The sequence below is a fragment of the Zeugodacus cucurbitae genome, chromosome 2, assembly GCF_028554725.1.
Source record: "Zeugodacus cucurbitae isolate PBARC_wt_2022May chromosome 2, idZeuCucr1.2, whole genome shotgun sequence".
Classification (NCBI taxonomy): domain Eukaryota; kingdom Metazoa; phylum Arthropoda; class Insecta; order Diptera; family Tephritidae; genus Zeugodacus; species Zeugodacus cucurbitae.
In genome coordinates, this window is record NC_071667.1 from 86,192,079 (window position 1) to 86,211,319 (window position 19,241).

At 36.7% G+C, this 19,241-nt stretch overlaps 1 protein-coding gene across 5 annotated transcripts in view; it reads right to left on the reverse strand.

The window, feature by feature from the left end:
• Positions 1–19,241, reverse strand: part of LOC105217781 (guanylate cyclase soluble subunit beta-1) — a 92,308-nt gene that overhangs the window by 71,129 nt on the left and 1,938 nt on the right. For 3 of the 5 annotated variants that reach the window (XM_054236106.1, XM_029045922.2, XM_054236103.1), the window contains exons 2-3: positions 16,384–17,187; positions 12,917–12,990 (exon numbers count right to left, since the gene is read on the reverse strand). In XM_054236106.1, the coding sequence (XP_054092081.1) occupies positions 12,917–12,990; positions 16,384–16,386 (77 nt within the window). In that variant the 5' untranslated portion in view covers positions 16,387–17,187. The remainder of the gene's footprint in view (positions 1–12,916; positions 12,991–16,383; positions 17,188–19,241) is intronic. The other 2 variants (XM_054236105.1, XM_054236104.1) reach the window with 2 other exon arrangements.

Consider the following 19,241-nt stretch of genomic DNA (forward strand, 5'->3'; position numbering starts at 1 on the left):
CTCTCTCACACCGAGTTCAAAGCAACAAAATTTTATATTTGTCTTCAATCATCTTAATGTTCAAATAAAAATCAAATAGCCCACAAACAACCACATTGTGGCCGAGGCAATGAGTAGCAATAAATGCCGAACTGCGTGCACACAGTCGTAACATTTTCGAGCAACGCTCGCCATAATCATAATATACCGTACATACATAGGTTAGTATGTGTGTGTGTGTGTGAATGCAGTAAGCAGTATAATGTGTGTCAATAAATGTTCAATGAATAAAAAAGCGAACGTGCCACGAATACACAACTGCTGCCACATTGGCACCTTCCTCTCTCCAGCTGACTTCATTACAGAAGTGCCTACTAAAATTTCAAGTACTCGCCACAAATTTGGGAAGGAGGAAGTGGCTGAGTGTGAGTACAAAGTGCTCTTGATACAGTTGTTTTGCCGCTGCTGCTGCTTTGCAACTTGATTTATATTATTTGCATTCACACATTTTCATGGTCTTTCGGAGAGGCCGTGCATGTACTTGCGTCTACATGCACTGCAATAGAAAAACAACAGCAACATTTCTGCATCTGGAATTGAATTGAAATTATCTGTTTTTAAAAAGTGGTCCACTTTCGTGCAATCCATTACATTCATTTTCACTTTAATTATTTAATTATCAGCATGCATTTACCTTCATTTACTACGAGGGACAATTCAATTGACTTTGATACGGCTATTTTTATTCACACACAGCCGCAAATTAGTCAAGGCCGAAGAAGTCTATACTCGTACAATCTATTCTTGGCGCACAGATACTCGTGCATACACAGGCCACATCTTGTAGTCGAGGTTAATTGCTTGCGACTTGGCGATGGATATACTTACACACAACTAACTGTACATGTGTATGCGTGTGTGTGTGTGCTGTAATGTAGGCTCCGTCCGTTTCGTGTGACTAATTGAGTTGCCTCAACCAAACATCAATTTATTACATCCTCCAACGCTTTTAGCAGCTTAGTTAACCTATTTGCTGTGACATGCACGAACGCTTAGATGTGTGTTGGCGCGTAAATGGAGAATAAATCGACCTTATGTAGATATCCAAACAACTGCGAACCTCGATTCCCGATTGATTACTAACCACTTTCTCGAAGCTATATATGTATGTATAGAATTCGCTAAATATTTCTCTTTAAATCCGCATTCTGAAATGAGTATGCCTAAAATCGTCATTTATTCAGCATTAACTTTCGATTGAATCTTTCTATATATGTATATTATCTTAATATCAACCGACTTGTGTTTTTGCCGAAATATAAAGATTCAGCAAGTCTTCATTTCTAAATGTATATAAACTATTTTAATAGCAATTATACATACCCACAAATGTACTTCTATTGTGAGCTAAGATAAAATTTCTTTTATTTTGTGTTGGCGGCGAGGAATTTCTGCTAACGGCGTTTGGCCTTTAGCTTAATGCCTCGAGTGCATCAATTTGCACGTTTTCCAAATATAAACGACCATGTATTGGCCGTTTTCTTCCGGCTATTAGAATTGCTACTACTTCAAAGGGTGTTCCAAAATGAGATTGGATTTCCTAGATTTTATTATTTAAAGCATTTAAAAGGAGAACATATATGTAGAATAGGTGAATAACTTTGCTTTGCTCTCAACCAACCCGCGCGGGACACCCTTTCTTTCAAGAACTGCCGTCTTGTGTGAACCGATGCATACTAAGAAATCGATTCCTCTTGATTGCCTGCGGCAAACCGAAATCACCCAAAGTTAAATCGACTATTCAGCGTTTTCGGCGTTGACTGATTGGGGTCAATTCAACCGCATACGAACTTTCACGATGAGTTTTCGGATAACAGTTGGAAAGCGGAATAACACACGATTACAATCCATGTGTGTGCCAATACTCCCACATACTATAATGATTGAGTATAGTATGAGGGAGGTCTTCTTGTGCTGGTGCGTGTTTTCTTTTGCTGCGGCCAAGATTAACTGGCTGCCTCTGATGGCTTCTGTTGAAGCGGGAATTATTGTTACATCCTTTTGCGTTTAACATTATGGACACGTTTTCGGCATTTTACACATTCATAGCGGCAAATAGAGTGCACCCATGGCGGGGGCGCGCTTTATGAACTGTTGACATTTTGGTCAAAGCGTTTTGTGAACCCTCCACCACCATCGAGTTAATGGCGAATTTATAACGATTGATTAACATTGTGTGATTGCATGTGAAAAATGTAATTGTAAATTCTATTGGCATTATTGAAAGAGGATCTTCTAATTTTAAGCTCAGAATTATATGTCAGTGTCTTGTTTCGAATTTAGCAATTATTTTTTAATAAAACTTCAAACTTATTCTATTGTAACCGTAAATATTCACTTCAAGTTTATTTTCTATGGAGCGGACAACTCTTTAATATCATTGTAATAAATAGTGCTCTTAGGTGCTCAGACATAGAAACATACATACTTAATACCCATTTATATACTTTGAGGTTATCACTTTAGCTAAGAGTGAATTTTTGGAGTGGATGTATGAAATAAACTCTATCCATTTTATTCTCGATTCATGAATTCAATAGGGTATTTAAAACTTAATGTGGGATTTCTTTTATAAAGTGTGTTTTTAGGAATGTGGTTTTCAAGAACAAATAAAACGCATATGATTTAATGTAATGGGCTATAAAAAATACCAACCAGATACCCAATTTTCGCTCATGTTTTTTGCAGCATTTGCGCCGTATACCATAACCACGTATACGTTGTTACGGAGTAAGTTCGTTAAGGTACCTCAGTTAAATAATTATATGTGCATGAACTTTTTGCAAAAAAAAATTAAAGGTTACAAAATTGCAAAAGATTTCTCAGTATACAGTTTTGTTATTATTAATGTATACGAAAAAAAAAAAAAAAACAAAAAATTAACCAATTTCAAAATATTTTTTAAACTATAAAACAGAATTGAGGTTTAGGCTAATAGTAAATATTTATATGTGCATTTTACTATTTTTACCAGTAAAGCCTATACATTTGAGTTTAACTGAAAGAAATGTTTAGTTTAATAGTCAGTAGAATTGTCCTTATATTTTAAATCTAAATTAAGCCGCTTAATCAGAGAATTAACTACTGACTGTAGAATAGTTATGTAAATATTGGCAAATTCTTGCTTTATGGCTAATTTAAGGTGACGTCCTGTCTCAAACTGCTTTCCGTTTTGGAAAATAGGAGCAGAGAGGTTCTCCCAGAGATCCTCAATAGGATTTAGGTTCGAACTCAATGCTGCACATTGTAATACCGGAATTTTCCGGTCGTAAAAGATGTTCTTCGTGTGGATTGAAGCGTTATCCTTTCGATATGTCCAGTTATATGCCATAAATATTGCCAGCAAATTTTATTAACTCGCTATCCAAAAGATCTACATTGATATTAGCATTCATTAGAGTGAATATAAAACATGTAGATAGCTTTCCACAGCAGCAAATGCAGCCCATGAAATCAAGGTACCGCTTCCAAAACATTGCTTGTAGTAGGACCGTCGTTTTTGGTGCGAATCTCTCCAATATTTCTTGCAATGACCTGGTCCGACCAAATTAAATTTTTTTTTCATCACTAAATACTGTATTGTATCACTCATCGGTACGGAATTGGTATTTATTTGCAAACCTCAAATGTGCTTTATTGTGTCTTTCTTTAGGTGCCATGGAGGTGTGTTTCAGAAACTGATATTTATGTATATTTGGGAAAATTATATTTATTGTGATTTTCTGTCTTAACTACACCACCTACAATAATTTTGAAATCAATTTTTAGCAAAAGAAGTTTTTGCTGCTACACTATCAGTAAGAAAGATCTCCTAAACTGATTTTGCACATATAAATATTTACTATGCAATACCCAATTCACAAGCACATTCTTAATGTAACTGTACAATGAACGAGAAAAGTATGAAATAATTTTCGTTGCATAGTAACGGTAACATATCAATATTTTATTCCACATTTACCGAAATCCAAAAAATAACAGTGAATAAGAAATATAAACAAAAGCAGAAATGCACATATAATTATTTGACTGGGGTATATTATGAAAAAGTAAACTAAATTGAGTATAACTCAAGTAACAGTTGAGGTATTGCCTCATTGAAAACCACATTTAAAAAACAAAACTCCCGTTATATGCCTATGTATGTATGTATGTATGTAGTTCAACCACTTTGCAACTAATAAGTAAAAATGTGTAGAAGTGTAAGAAACATTGATAGCTGAATATTTGAAGGTCTCGTCTGTGTGGCCCTTTACATATGTGGCGGTCGCATTAAATATGTGTCAGCATTTAACCTACAAACAATATCATTTCGTTGTTCGTTGTGTAACGGTTTTATTTCTTTCTTGTTATAAACAATCTGATATTCCAGACACAATGATGGATTGCTTATGATCAATCATGCCAACAGAAACGATATGAAAGGGAATAACGAAAATGAACCCAGTGTTTAAGGGAAGAAGAACAGAAGAATTATTGCAATGGAAATGGGTCATTTACCACATCGATTTTGGGTTGAAACTAAAAATTTAATTGAAAAAATTATTGAACAATTTCTAATTAAATTTAATGTCTTTACTTTATAAGGAAATAATAATTTACATATTATTTAGCTAACTTAGTTAGAGTAGTTGGATGTTGTCGTTATAGGCTTGAGTTATTTAAGCTTCATGAATGTTAGAGTATGAGATCAATTTTGGCAGAAATCCACTTAATTGAGTAGGAAAATAATGGGGTTTAAGAAAATTAATAATGCGTTGCGTAGAATATCTAATTCCCTTTCTACAACATGACTATTCCAAAAATTTAATCATCTGCATAAATATATTGGAAACTATGTCACATACTTCATAACTCAATTCTCCCATGGTGATTTATGTGGCGCAATTTTAGAGGTCATCAAAGAGCTATAGCGAATGTTATTATTGCAAGAGGAAAAGTGAAGAAAGTGTACTTTATTTCCACAGAGAGTGGAAGCGATGAGAATGTTAACGAAAAATGATGCAAACACGCTGACAATTACTTGGAATATTGCGTGTTCGATTAGTAATTGAAGTTGCCTTCGCCTGTGGTTGATGGTGGGGGTTAACATTCAATTAAAAGAAAATACCTAAAAGATGGCAATGTATCTATTCCCAATAGAAATAAAATGCTAATATTTTATCGTCCGTCTTGTCTGCCGTCTGCCCTTTGTCCAAGGATTTTAATAAAGGTGACCTTTTTCTGCTAAACTCATTATTCAGAGTGAGTGGCGTGTCTGTTTGACTTTCACTTATTGTATATCTGCAACTATTTCCTAAATAAATTGTTTAATTTATGGCTAAATATGTGTGCCGAAAGTGGCGTGATGGTGACTTGTGTTGTATGAACAATTTCATTGAATTTAGAGCGCGGCAAACGCATTTCCTATTAAGATAACTTATCGCAATTTTTTTTTCTATTTGGAATGACCGAAATTATATTTTAGCACAATTGGTCCTTGAAATAAACCAATTTAATGGAAGCAGCAAATTAATCGCATATTTTGTGTCCGCCTGAATACATTGCGAATATACTCGCACAATACTCGAAACAATTCGTACACTTGTTTGTATCGCAAATGAAATTACGCCAATCGCAGCGGAAAGCCAAAGTGAAATATGGTCGGATGTATGGCTTAAACAATTAATTTGTAAAAATTCAATAATATATCGGCTCATTCATGGCGGCAAATCCACTGCGCGCAGCGTTGCTTAAATATTTATCTATATGGCCGCGTAATTAATATCGCTCATACGCAATGTATTCCCCACAGACGAAATCGAAGTGTACAAAGTCCATCAATAATTCGCACGGTCATATTACAATTTTCATAATTTCGCATTTTATTGAAAGTGCCCGCACAGTGAGAGAGATACACACACACACACACACATGCGCAAAATAAAGGAAATAAATAAATGTTTTCAAAATGGCGCAGTGTTCGCATTTAATTAATGGGCATTATTGGGAAATCCCATAGCGATAAATAAACACAAAATATAATTTTCATTTTTGCTTATTGAACAATTTGTGTATCATATAAACCATTTAAAGAGGAGGGCACAAGGCACAAGCAATTAATATAAATCTTAGAAAACTATTTCGAATCCTTGGAAATCCTGAAAACTAATTGCGGCGTTTTAAAATCAAGTTTGGTGCAATAGAGGGCATTTACTGAAGATTAGTTTCTGCATGAACTTTCCCTCCCCTATTCTCCTTCAAAATCATATACCACAAATATCATAAATCTCGTACTATAATTACACCCTACTAACCGACCATTATCCACCTGAGCAGTAGTTCAAGCTCAAAGAGAACTGTGTGCCTCGCTATCAGCATCTAGAATGCTAGCAAGCTCTCGAGTGCCCTCAGGTACTTGTAAGCATATGCTAAGCACTGGCATTGTGCTCGTGCAGGGAGTGCTTCGCTTGTGAGGGCGGTTGCGTTTATCGCTTAGTCATTGTGATAAGGTCCGTCCTACGAGTCCACTTACGTTAATGAGCTGTGGCCTAGCCCCAAACACACGCCAGTGCAGCCGAGTGTATGCAATACACGCGTGTGTGTCCATGCAATCACCGTGAAAGCTTGCCAGACTGCACTTTTAGTGATTGAAATTGATTCCGTTGCACAAAATACAAACGAAAAGTTGCAGCGAATTGCAAGCCACTGTGTTAATGACAGTCATTAAATGGGTGTGTGTGTGCTCGCTTATGCGCCTCGGCTGCGTTGCACTATTTCCCGTTATGATTATTGTGGGTTAGCAAATCAGAAACTCTGTGCAAATGAATGAAATGAATTCACTGCGACAAAACAAATGGCAAACAAACGGAAGGCAATGTGCGCCAACAGTAACAGACTTATGAGCAGATAAGCTGTTGAAAACAACAAAAACATAATAAAAATGGCTGACATACAAGCGTTAATGGCACACATTACACACACATACGAAAACAAATATATGCGCCGGTATACATGTATGGTTGTGTGTGTCTCTCTGTCCAACAGAGCAAATTAGGATTAAAAGCCTCAAAATTATGGCAACATCTGTCACAGCGTTTACAGTTATAATTGTTTTTAAAATGTTTTCCAGACTCTTCGCACACAACGCACTCTTTCCACTTGCCAGCCCGCGATGCCACCAACTCTCCCCACTTTCGGAATGCCCAGCGAGCGCTTGCGTGAACAGACGAGCGTCCGCCATGTGCAATTATGTGCTTAAACGTGTAAGTACGGACGGACATTATGTTGTTTGAAAATGTGAAAAATGATTTACTTTCCAGCACAAAGCAATCACGAGAAAAATTATTGCAAAACTACACTCAAACGCTATTACGTCATGTCAACGATGTGTTGCAGCAATTAAAAGTTTGCCTTTGTGAAGAGCAGCTGCCGCACTGGCTCCAGCCAAGCACATGCTCGTGTGTAACAACACATGTGGGCATATAATATATAGTTTAATATAGTATAGTAGATGTGCAGCCATGCAGTGCCCTCGGACCACGTGCAACGGAGCGCACAACTAAATTAAAGTTTTAAGTGCAGTTTGTGTGGGAAAAAAATTTAATTGGGTTTGCGCGCGGCACTCTCGCACACTCTCACACACACCATGACAGACAGCACATTTTACATTGAACTGAAATTCCTACCACTGTCACTACTCACTTCGGATCTGTTTTAGTCAGGTACTCTTCTCCAGGTTGGTGCTTGTGACAGCACTAAAAACATCGCTTCATAGTTCGTTTGCTGAAAATGCTTTTGTAACTGTAAGAATTATTAAAATCTTTTTTTATTAATTTTTGCTAATTTTAAGCGGATTACTTCCGTGCAACCGTTTGAGCCTTTTTTTAAGAATTTACTGATTGTTTTTTTCATTTCATTACCAAGTTCTAACTTTTCTTTTCTCCAATGATATATTATATTATATACAGATTTCCAAAATTTTTACTAATTTTTTTATATTTCTGTATATTTGTCTTTTTTAGTCTTATGACCGTTCAATGAAGTCGATGGATATGTCAGATGTCATGGTGTAGAGAACGAGCTTTAAATAATTGTGACATCTATGAGGCCTAGAGACCTTCGTCTCCAACCTTTGTCGGATTTAAGAACCAGAAATTCTTCACTATTTCGCCGTTTACGTTTAATTACACTCTTCTCAACAGATGCGTCTACGCACTCAAGTACATACATATGTAAAATAAGTAAGAATAATAAAAGGCAAATGAGCTCATCCGGGTGCACGCTTGTGTGACACATTATCCACCGGCATGACTTTAAATTCCCTTTGCCATGTCACTTGTGAAAACTTCCAGTGACAGAACTAAAACACCGAAAAAGGTAACTTCCACATGCATATATGTTCACCACAGGCCACTGAAGGAAGGAAAAATAATATTATATTACTCTGTGAGTGAGTGCTCGCGTGTGTGTGTGAGCAACAGCATAAAAACCGCTGCAAACTGAGTGCAATTCGGGCAAAGTGAAAAAATACGAAGGATACGAGTTATAAAAAGTATAAAGAAACTTTTTTACGCGCGTAAAACATTTTTATTCCCTCCTCATGTGTGTATGTATGTGTATGCCTTACGTAAGAGTAATTGAAGCATATAAAATATTGTCGCAATAAATTCAGGCATTCAAAAGTGTTTAATCGACTGGGCGTTGCCTATTTTGATTTACTGCTGGATACGAAAAATGTAGAAATGTAGAAAAATACGCTGATAATTTGGCATATGAGAGTTTCTCATGTTTATAAACATTCAAGAGATGCTACATGGAGGCATGTGTATCATATATTGACTCAGGTGTCAACACATCCACACCAAATATGTTCTACACATTAGCAATATTTAATAATATTTAGTTAGATATAAACAATAATTGATTTTTTTAGCAGAAAAATATAAAAGTCTCTATTTGAACTAACTGTTGTTGATGTTGCTGGAACTATTTTTATTCACTCATAATCATGTCTTTAGCAATGTGGCCTCGTCTGCAATGGTTAGGCATTACACACTCCACCACACCTAACCATCATCTTATATTTATAAAGATTTACAGAAATTCTCCCTAAACTTTCGCGAGCTGTTAAAGCTGAATTTATTTGTATTTTAGTTCTACTGATTTGATTTGTGCGATTTCGCAAAGTTTGCAATATTTTCCACCCTGCGCACAATGCGAAAAATAATTTATCGAATAGCAATACCTCAATGATGATAAATGAGTACAATGGAGTCACGCTGGCTCGTTACACACGAGTATACTGAAATGTTTTCCTTTCTTTACAACTTCAACCACAACCGGATACGGAAGCCATGCGCATCCGGTTGAGAGATAAAAATGTTTCTAAACATTACCGTTATTAAATAATTGAATAGATGACACATCGGGGGCTTAACCTTGAACTGGCATAAATTTAGTCCCAATTTGGTTTTATTACAACTTGATGTCCATAAGTGTACACATAAATTGTAGTGGGTGCAGCGAGTGGCAGTCAAAGATCGACTCGTATGTGTATCTGGGTACTTTCTACAAAAATCCAGGCCAATTGGTATGGTTCTCTTATCCATTTAAAGCAATGCTTAAATATGGAAATGAATATTGCCCTTTTGCCAATTTTTCATGTGATTGGAAGTGGAAATGTTGTCATATTTTTGGTGAAACCACGATCGTTGATTAAAGCCTTTGAAAGTCTAAATGTTTCGAGCTTTTAAGTTTTACTTCGACATTCTCTTCAATTAGAGGATTTAATTTCCGTTATTTGGCTTAGATAGATCGCTATTTGAAGTGGATCTAGAGTTGTCAATATACTTTGCTGCTGCATAAACTCTTGTATTCAAATAGTAAAAAAGCCTTCTGCCAAGTATATAAATGCCAAGTAGATAAAAGTTTCTGTCCTTATGTTATACACAATGTCAGTAATAACAACAAAAGTGAATTGTCGTCTTTGGAAAAGTACGAGTTCGCTATAATCTACCGTTATTACTTACTGCCATCAATACTATATATAGAATGTATTGCAATAACAACTTAGCAAGCCAAATAGGCGCAGACAATTATGTAATTGCAAGTATATTTTCGCTTTCTCGCAATGCACACAAGCTCCTCAATTGAGCCAAGAAAGCGTACCTTTACACAATAAATATTTATTAAAGCTTAAGCGTCACAAATGCGAGTACTCTGTGTACAATGCGTGCTTTTAATGAACTTGTTTACTGGGTAACGTAAGTGTGTTGCAATGCGTGCGTGCACTTGTGGCTTGTGGCATGGCGTCTGTTTCCCAATGAATGATAATGTTTACTTTCACTTGTCGCCGAACAAACATATGTGTGTCCACTTTGGCAAATAAACGAGCAGGTAATTGTGTTCGCCAACAAAAGCCACAAGCCGTCATTCCTTACGTAAATAAATAACGGAATATAAATAAAATATAAGTGGATTTGGCATGACAGAGCCGACCAATCGAGGACGTGTTTATGACTGCAATTCCAGGCCTAGACGACAACGACCAGAGCAACACGAGTGACATGAACTTCGTCACAAATGCGTTAGGTGGGTAGGGGTGTGTGTGTGGGTGATGGCATACATATGTAAGTTCATTTATTGTATTTATATGGCGTAAGGCATCCACTTGCTGGTACTGTTTGTTGGAATTGCTGCGGATTATCCTTTAGTCAAACCGAAACTAAATTATTAGCGTCGCATTGTGAGTACACGCAAACGACATCGAACATTGCGTAGCATAGATATACATATATGTGCGTTAATTTGTTTAAGCGAAGTTTGCAACAAGTTCAAAGTATGCCCCTGACCGCTGCCTTGCGGCACGTTCAACGTCACTGTGCTTTGATATATTGATGTTACTTATACGCAGTGTACTCCACCTTTGTTATAGGTACTTAGATATGTATGTTTATGTCAACTTATGTTTATTCGCTTTCATAATCATCTCAACTTCATGCCCCATTGATCATTGTTGTGAGTCTGTTTTGTATTTAATATCGAATTGATTCATTGTTGTTATAGCGAAGTTTCAACGATTTTCATATAATGAAATTTTGCTGATTTTTTCCTAGTTTTTTTCTGATTTTGGTTATTGCACTTATTAAATTTTCCAACTTGCTTTCAGTGACGCAAGAGTCGACTTCATTAACTAATTGCATTCCAATTCAATATTCATAAAAATCTCTTCCCTCTCACCTCATCTCATCTTTGCTAATTATGTATTTCACTTATTTGGGAATTGAATCTACAAGTTCTAAAAGTTTTGTTTGACCATAATAATATATGCGTCGTTGATATCTGAATACTTTTAATGGACACTGCGTTTTAATAGGTAGCAAGAAAAACTTTCTAAAACTTTGTTGCTATTCCACACCTCAAATTTACTTGAGTGTGAAGATAAGCGACGAGTTTTATTTATGAATTCTATCAACTTACTCTTCTTCTTTTTCGTCCATATTTATTAACTAATATCAATCGTCTTTTATGATTTTCGCAATTATTGTGCGAATATAAATTGTATCATGAATATATTCTAAGAACTTAGGCGGCTACTGTTATGCACACATACATATATTACAAATAGAGAAAAAATGTACATGAAACTACGAATCGATTTCAATTTCTGCTGATAAGTTGCGAATTTCGTCTTGTCACAGAGTAAGCTTGTCGGCAGATGAACCAAATATTGCTGAATTTATGGAAAATTGTGATAAATTATGCAGAAATCATGTAGAAGCCGAAAAGCAATTGCGCCTACGCAGTCGAATACTTTCAGCTGGTCAACTTGTACACAAATAACTCAGACTCAAAACGCCTCTATGTACTATATTACAACTCAATATTGCGAATGTTTAACACATGTGAAGGAGACTACTTCAAGTCGAGTGTGTGTACGGCGTCAATGACTTTCCAAAATGTAATAAGCGAATATTTGGCCAGATTCATTATTCATTGTTACACCACTTGAGTGTATATGAATGCATATTTGCACGAAGATTACATGAAGAATGACAATTTTCATCACTCCCCGATTGAGTGCTCTTAACAATCTAACATGTGCAGATAAATTTTAGTCTCGAAAAGATATTGGTACATCTACGTGGTGTGAAATTCCATTCAAATACCGGCCAGACGGGAAAAATGCACAAAGAAAAGTCACTGCGATGTGACAGCCGTCTGGGCCATATGGCATACATAAATGACAAAAACAGCTATAGCAATAACGGTTAATCTGCCAAAGACAGAGAGAAACAACTCCAGCTCTTAATACTTTCCACATGCGTACCAAAATGTTTATGAATATCAGTACTATCGACAGTTTAAGTCAAATGTTTTGGATAAATTAAATTGTATTCAATCGGTTAGAATAAATTGTTAAGTAACCAGTAAAATCACCTATAGGTAGACTTCTCATAAGATCGTGAATACTGGTTACACACTGATTTTATACTTAGTTTGTCGTATTTTTTTATTTGGATTTATTTACTCTCTACAAGCCTATTTTAACGCGATCTGGTCTAACTAGATACCCTCGTTCTAGACTAGTATGGCACTAGCAGATCATCCATAATAAGGTGTTCGATAAACTTTTTTAATTTATGGATAAAACGAAATTATAAGAAGAAAAGCAAAATGTTACGAAAAGCAAGTGTTTTTATTTTTGAAATATAAAAAGAAAGTCTTAAAATAGACTGAAAAATCCTTGAAACTCCCATCTACCACTTTTTGACGCTTTTTTGAGTTTCTCATTCATACTTTCATAAATGTAGGACACTCTTTAGTTGCAAGTGTCACAAAACACCACCTCAATCACATAAGAGTAGCGAAAGAAAAGCAAGCGAAATGTACTTACTTTATTTGGTCCCATATTTCTTCGCCGAAGTTCTTCAGCACCAGCAGCTCCAAGGCGTAATTAACGAATCCATACTGAAAAGTAGGGGAAAATACAAAATTATTTTTAATAAGGCACTAGAAGAGAGGGGCTCTTAAGGCTCAAATAACTGTGGAATGAAAACACTAGGCAAAATAAAAAAGTTTGAAGAATTTCGAATTCTTTAACTATGGTGGGTCTCGCATTGCCGTGCGGCGGTTGCAAAGAGTGGTGGTCTACCCAGAGTGTCTGTGCCAAATTAATTAATTTATCAAAAGTGTGAATGCGAAACGAATGCAAAGAGAACTGAATCTGAATGGAGAATTTTAAAAGCATATAATTATGTGCACACACACACACACAAACGCAAAACCAGCAAAAGAAGCTTCGCATAAAAACTGTTACTGCCGAGGCGAGCGATTCAAATGCGAGTAAACACAGCGCTAGCAGCGACAGCTGGCATCAACTAAGCGGCATGGAATCGAATGTGGCAGCTGCTACAATTTTTATTTCCTCTTATGACTTTCACCATTCGGCATCATATTTCACTTAACTGTTGTATAATTTGCTTTATCCAACATTATTGCATTTGCGTTATTTCGAGCTTCACTTAAGAAGAAGCCACCCCGCATCTTCTCCCCTTCAGATCAGTACATACATTCAGGACATACTTGACCCTTTGTATTTCTGGACATCCAACTGTAAGAATCTCGAGAGTGTGATACTTCTGTTGCAGCGATGCCACGGCATGGTGAGCGGCGGGCTTATGGAAAGCACTCAAATGAAAAGAGTTTGCTTTCAATTTAACCTTGCAAGGGATTTTTTAGAGGTGAGAAGTGAAAAGCCTCCACAGATGTTGCACAGTTAGATGAAAGCATTACGATTACCGTTTCTATTCACTGCTACTAATATAAGTAATTATTCTAAATGTGAGCGATAAGCGTGCTCTTTCGCTGTGTTTATGTAAATAACAAAGGGATTAAATTTTTACTACCTCACTTTATTACTGAGACTGACTGAGCTACTTTACTTTATTATTATAACTGAATACAAAAGGTACATGAACTAGTCTGTTACTCAAGGCGTGTTTATAAACTATGCTTTACTAATTAAAGACAGACTTATGGCTTATTCTTCTAGTGAAATATTGGTGGTGGTGGTTAAGGGTTGCCATATGAGATGTGAGGGTAGTCCGATTTTTCATTTTTACCTTAGATTTGCATAGTTACTTCAAATATGTAGTTAATATTACACTTGTATTGGTCTACAACTTTGCTTCCCCCGTTTTCCAATAGATGTCTCTAGGGTCAAGCACTGGTTGATTAAATCGATCAAATCGTTTTATATCGATCTTGGACATTTGTGTCAACATTAAGCCAACAAAATATTTGTAGGAATCTGTTTGCATCCCAAACTTATTCTCAACTGTCAAAATGTCACTTTTTGAGCCGAATTCTCGACATTTGCCCGGAATACGCATGCTGCCAAAAAGATGGTCAAAAGTAGTAGCTAGCGACGGCCAATATTATATTTAGAATAACATTTTTGTAACCGTTTTTATACAAAAAATAATTAAATTTACAAAAAAAAAAAAAACGGCGGAAGCAAAGTTGTAGACCTAATGTCTTAATCGATCTTAAATTTTGTTTTGAACGAATCTCTACGGCTTTTATTTTCCAAATTTTTGCTTAATCAATCTTGAACAATTTAGTTTGTTGATAGAAAATCGATCTCATGATTACTTTATTATTGAAAATAGATTTTTCCTTTCAAGTACTTACAAACTCAGGAATTTGAATTTGACTTTTTTCCCTTCAATTTTATGTTCTAATAATAATTTTCACTTTCACTGTTATCGGTATTCCCATCATGAAGTTCGAAATTTAGCATTTTTTATTTCACTGCACATAATTAGATTTTGGAGTTAGAGCCGCATGTGTGTATATCCTTTGAGGGCCTCTGTTTAGTCGATTGAAGATGTGAAATGCTCGAATCTCAGCGGCGAGTGGCCGCCGTGGCTGTCGTTGTAGTAGAATAATTTGCTTCATCATTTCTCATTTATTATTAGCCCACATCGCTCGCTGTTTACTGACATTGAAAATGTAGAACAACAAAAACAAATGAGCGAACAAAAAGTTCAAGGCAGCAGCGTAGACTGTCTGCTTAATCGCTTGTTCAGTCGCTCGCTCAATTATTCATATATTCGCTCGCTCGCTTGCTTATGCCCATACACACACATACAAGCGCATATAGACGCATTATGGCCCGTCGAGAGTATGAATTATAAATATTTATTAAAGCTTAATGTATCTGCCAACAACCGCAAAGAGCAGCAACATTGATGGCTCACAAGTAGTACAACAACAACACGAAATCATTTTGCCCTGTCAACATCAATATTACAGCAGTTATGTGAAAATTTAAACTAAGCAAACAAAACTAAAATCCGAGCGCAGACCGCAACACTCTCCCCCACCACCGCCGCCGCCTTGAGTACTCATAAACTTTAGCTAAAGCAAATAAACTATATATATGTATATCTATATGGCTGTATGTATGTCTGTGTGTATATCCGGTGGATATTTTGTCTTGCCTTCACAATGATTTGTTGAAAGTTTTCGCAAATTTCCATTCACATGGCGTCCCGCTCCTCCTGCGCCGCCGCAGTCGGTGGCCTATGGCGCGGGCATTAATCCCGAGCTCACCGACTATGACTGCCTCGTGACTTTGAACGTCTCGGCACAAACGCACAAACAGCTGTTTGCGAGTACATCAAACCGAATTGATTGCGCACATCCTTGAAGGTGTTCGCATGGAAAAGCCAGTCGTTCAGCCCGCCGGCTACGGCAGCCCACCTATTCCCCGCGCGCAAGCAGTCATTATCGGTTCGGGTTGACGTCTTCCTTGCTTTATTTGGTATCCCTTTTGTTGTTGTCGTGATTAGTTCTTGCTTTCGCTTGATCCGCTTGGATTGTTGTTGTTTATTTACCTGTCATTTTCTCAATTTTTCACTCTCTCCTACTGGCTAACCACAAATTCATATAAAGTGCAGTTGTCAAAAAACTTCATTCTTCATGTGGAAAGCTGGAAATTTTGGATAAAAAATATTACAGATTTGTATTGCATAAGTTGGGAATGTCTTAATTAGTCGAAGGGAAAACTACGGGTGAAAGACTTCCAAAAAAGCCACAAAGCGGCTTGACGGTTTTGAACCGATGATGTGGTCCGAAGCTGAGTTCAGAATCAACAAATGTTCATGGTTACCTTCTAATTCCAAGTATAACTGACTCAACAAGATGGTAGGAGTGAGTTCGGCACTTCAATGACAGCTTTAAGTCTTATATCGAGATCGTCAATGTTTTTTTTTTGTTTTTTCATATTTTAACCGAAAAGCGAAAGACAAATGGAACAAAAATGCTCAAAACAAATAAATAAAGTATAAATCTTACCATTTTGAATTGCTGTGTTGGTTAATCGGTTGATCAAGTGAACTCTGCGTTATACACCCACTCTTCCTTTCTTTTGCCTGCAGTTACGTTTCGGCGTATTTGTGTTTCGACTTTTCCTTGTTGTTCACATTGCACCCATTTCAGGGCAATAAAACGTAGAGCTCAAACCCCGTCCCACTTGTTGCGTCGTTTGTGCAGTTAAGCGCGAATTGTCCGCCGCTCGCCGACGTCGACGTCGAAAAGGATTTTCGTAACTTTATTGAGCCGCACCGGGTGTAGGCACACGGAACAAGCGATAAGCGACAGAATGACGGGGACTGACTTAACGGCGATTGCACGCACACACAGCAAAACGTGAATTCATGACCTTGTGTTTTTACCGTTGCATTTCACACTCGCACACACACATACACCGTTGGGTCGTTACGGTTTCAGCGATTTTCCGGCTTCACTTCACTTCATTTTTATTTTATTTTCTTTTATTTTATTTTTTCATTTGTTGCTTTGTTTTTAGGTGAGCGGAAATGCTACGCTTCCGCTATTTTATCAGTGACTTTAATGCAGCGGCAAACTGTCCACAACGAGCTTTGCGCAAGGCTTCAACTGGGCAACTGGGGAAAACTTTTCAACTCATTTGCATGCGCACTTCCCTTCTCACTTCATATCAATTCGCTGCGAATTTGTTTTTCTTATTTTATTTTTATTTTGTTTTTATTTGCGTTAATTCTTAATTTTTCTATTGTTTCCGTTACCGTTTTAGTTTTCACTGTTAGTTTAAAATTTCTCAATAATTTCGCTTTTCTGCTGAAATGAGAATGATCCGTTGGAATAAAGTTTGCATATTAGTTTGTAATATTTTCAATTCGTCAAAATGGAAACCATGTTTTGCGAACAATATTTTATTTCAGTCTAAGCGCCTACAACGAGCCTCTCAATGTAATCAAGGTGGCACCCCTTGCGCTCGATCATATATTCTATGATATAATGCCTATTTATTTTGGTAAATATTGCGCTAAGGACTCTCGCTGCTGCAATGTTTCCCTTTTCACGAGCGCTTTAAAGTTCAGTTTTCACGTTTAAAAAATCGATTTTTCCCTCTTCGGTCGCTATGCTTGCTCACAAGTCCGTACTGTTAATTTGAGCGACCTTAGACGTGCAAATCTACGTTCGTTCGTAGGTCTGTGTATGAATGAATGGGGGTACATATGCACACATGTGTGTATGCTGTCGACAAGCAGCGCTGAGATGGATTATTCTTTTTACGAGGAAACTCGTGTGGAAAAACATGCGGAGAAGCAGTTATTCTTGGGAAGTGCATACACACATACACACTTCCAGCAGGTGAAATCGTTGCGCCGGCAGCTGCTGCGGACGCTTAGGATTCGTATAAATCAAGAAAAGCATTCCGACACTAAAAATGCACACCCACACACACACACATCATCGCATGCAGTGCTCATAGTATTTCCAAGTACAATAGAAATATCAGCGTACGCTTATGCATGTCCCATAAGTATGTACATACCCACATAAGTCTATAAGTAACTGTTGTTATTGTTAGCGGTGCTCTTGTCTGTGCGGCCTTACTCATATGCGTTCTGCACATATTGTTTGCTGCTGCTGCCACACAATAGCTCACGACGCCTCAGTGGTTGTCAATGACCTACTCTGGCAAATGGTGTGCAACAACAGGCGGGTGTTCAGCGCTGGTCCCTCCGGCTTAGCGAGTTCGTTCGTTATTGTGGCTGCCTGCGAAATTGAGCCAATTCTTGGCAAAACAGAAAGCCATGCTTCTACCTATGTAACTGTGTACATACATATGTATATGGGTATGAATGTATGTGGCAACATATTAAAGGTGTGGCTAAATATAAAATCTCATACACAAAGACCACACATACATACATGTATATATCATTTAACCCAAAGTGAAAAACACGCCAAAGTCAATACTTTAATGTGCTTTAAATTTGTTTTTCATCATACTAAACTTTCTACATTTTCTGCTTAAAACTCACGTTTCTTTGGAGCTGATATCTCAGGGAGAATAGCAAATCTCAAAAAGTTAATAAAATTTGAATTTCCTGCCAAACTGAAGAACATGAAAACTTAGAGAAATCCTAAACTTCTTCTGGGAATCAACTTTTGAAGAACTTCTTTGTAAGATATTGTATTCAATTCAATATTAATATTTGTTCAATAAATGTATGTCAGTCGTAGGTAGAATGCTTTACAGAGTGAGTGCTACAACTAAGCTCTCAGTTATTCTAAACATTTATCCGACGAACGATTGGAACGAATGCAAATTATGAGTATTGTAAACTATTAACAAAGAGACCCAATAAGTGCTGTAAAACATAGTTGCAACTTAGATTTGCCACAAATTAAAAGAGTAGCATATATCTGTATTCTCATTTTAACAATAGTGGGTTAATATAAATATTTTCCAAACTAATTTGTTTAGTTTGTATCCTGTAATAAAAATTGTGCATTGCTGTTGTTGTAAGGTGTTTTTCATTTCTCATCGCCTGTTGTGTAAATATGTATGAACTTGAAATGAAGTACTCTACAAAGTGCTCCCCCATGATGCAGTAGCGGAAGTGTTTCCTTCTCTACGGGAGCTCATTATTGCTCGTAACTATTTGCCATCAGTTATAAGAGTCAATGGGAATATGAGTACTCATATAATGAATGTGAAATATTGAATTAGGTGAAAAGGATTGAGGGTGGAATTAATAAAATCTTAACTCCCGGTTTAGTATTATCTTATGCTAAGGACTTGTATTCAACAGCACAAATAGTTTCAGAAGGCATCTTCTATAAAAATACCTTTAAGTTATTAGGGAGATTAGAGAGAA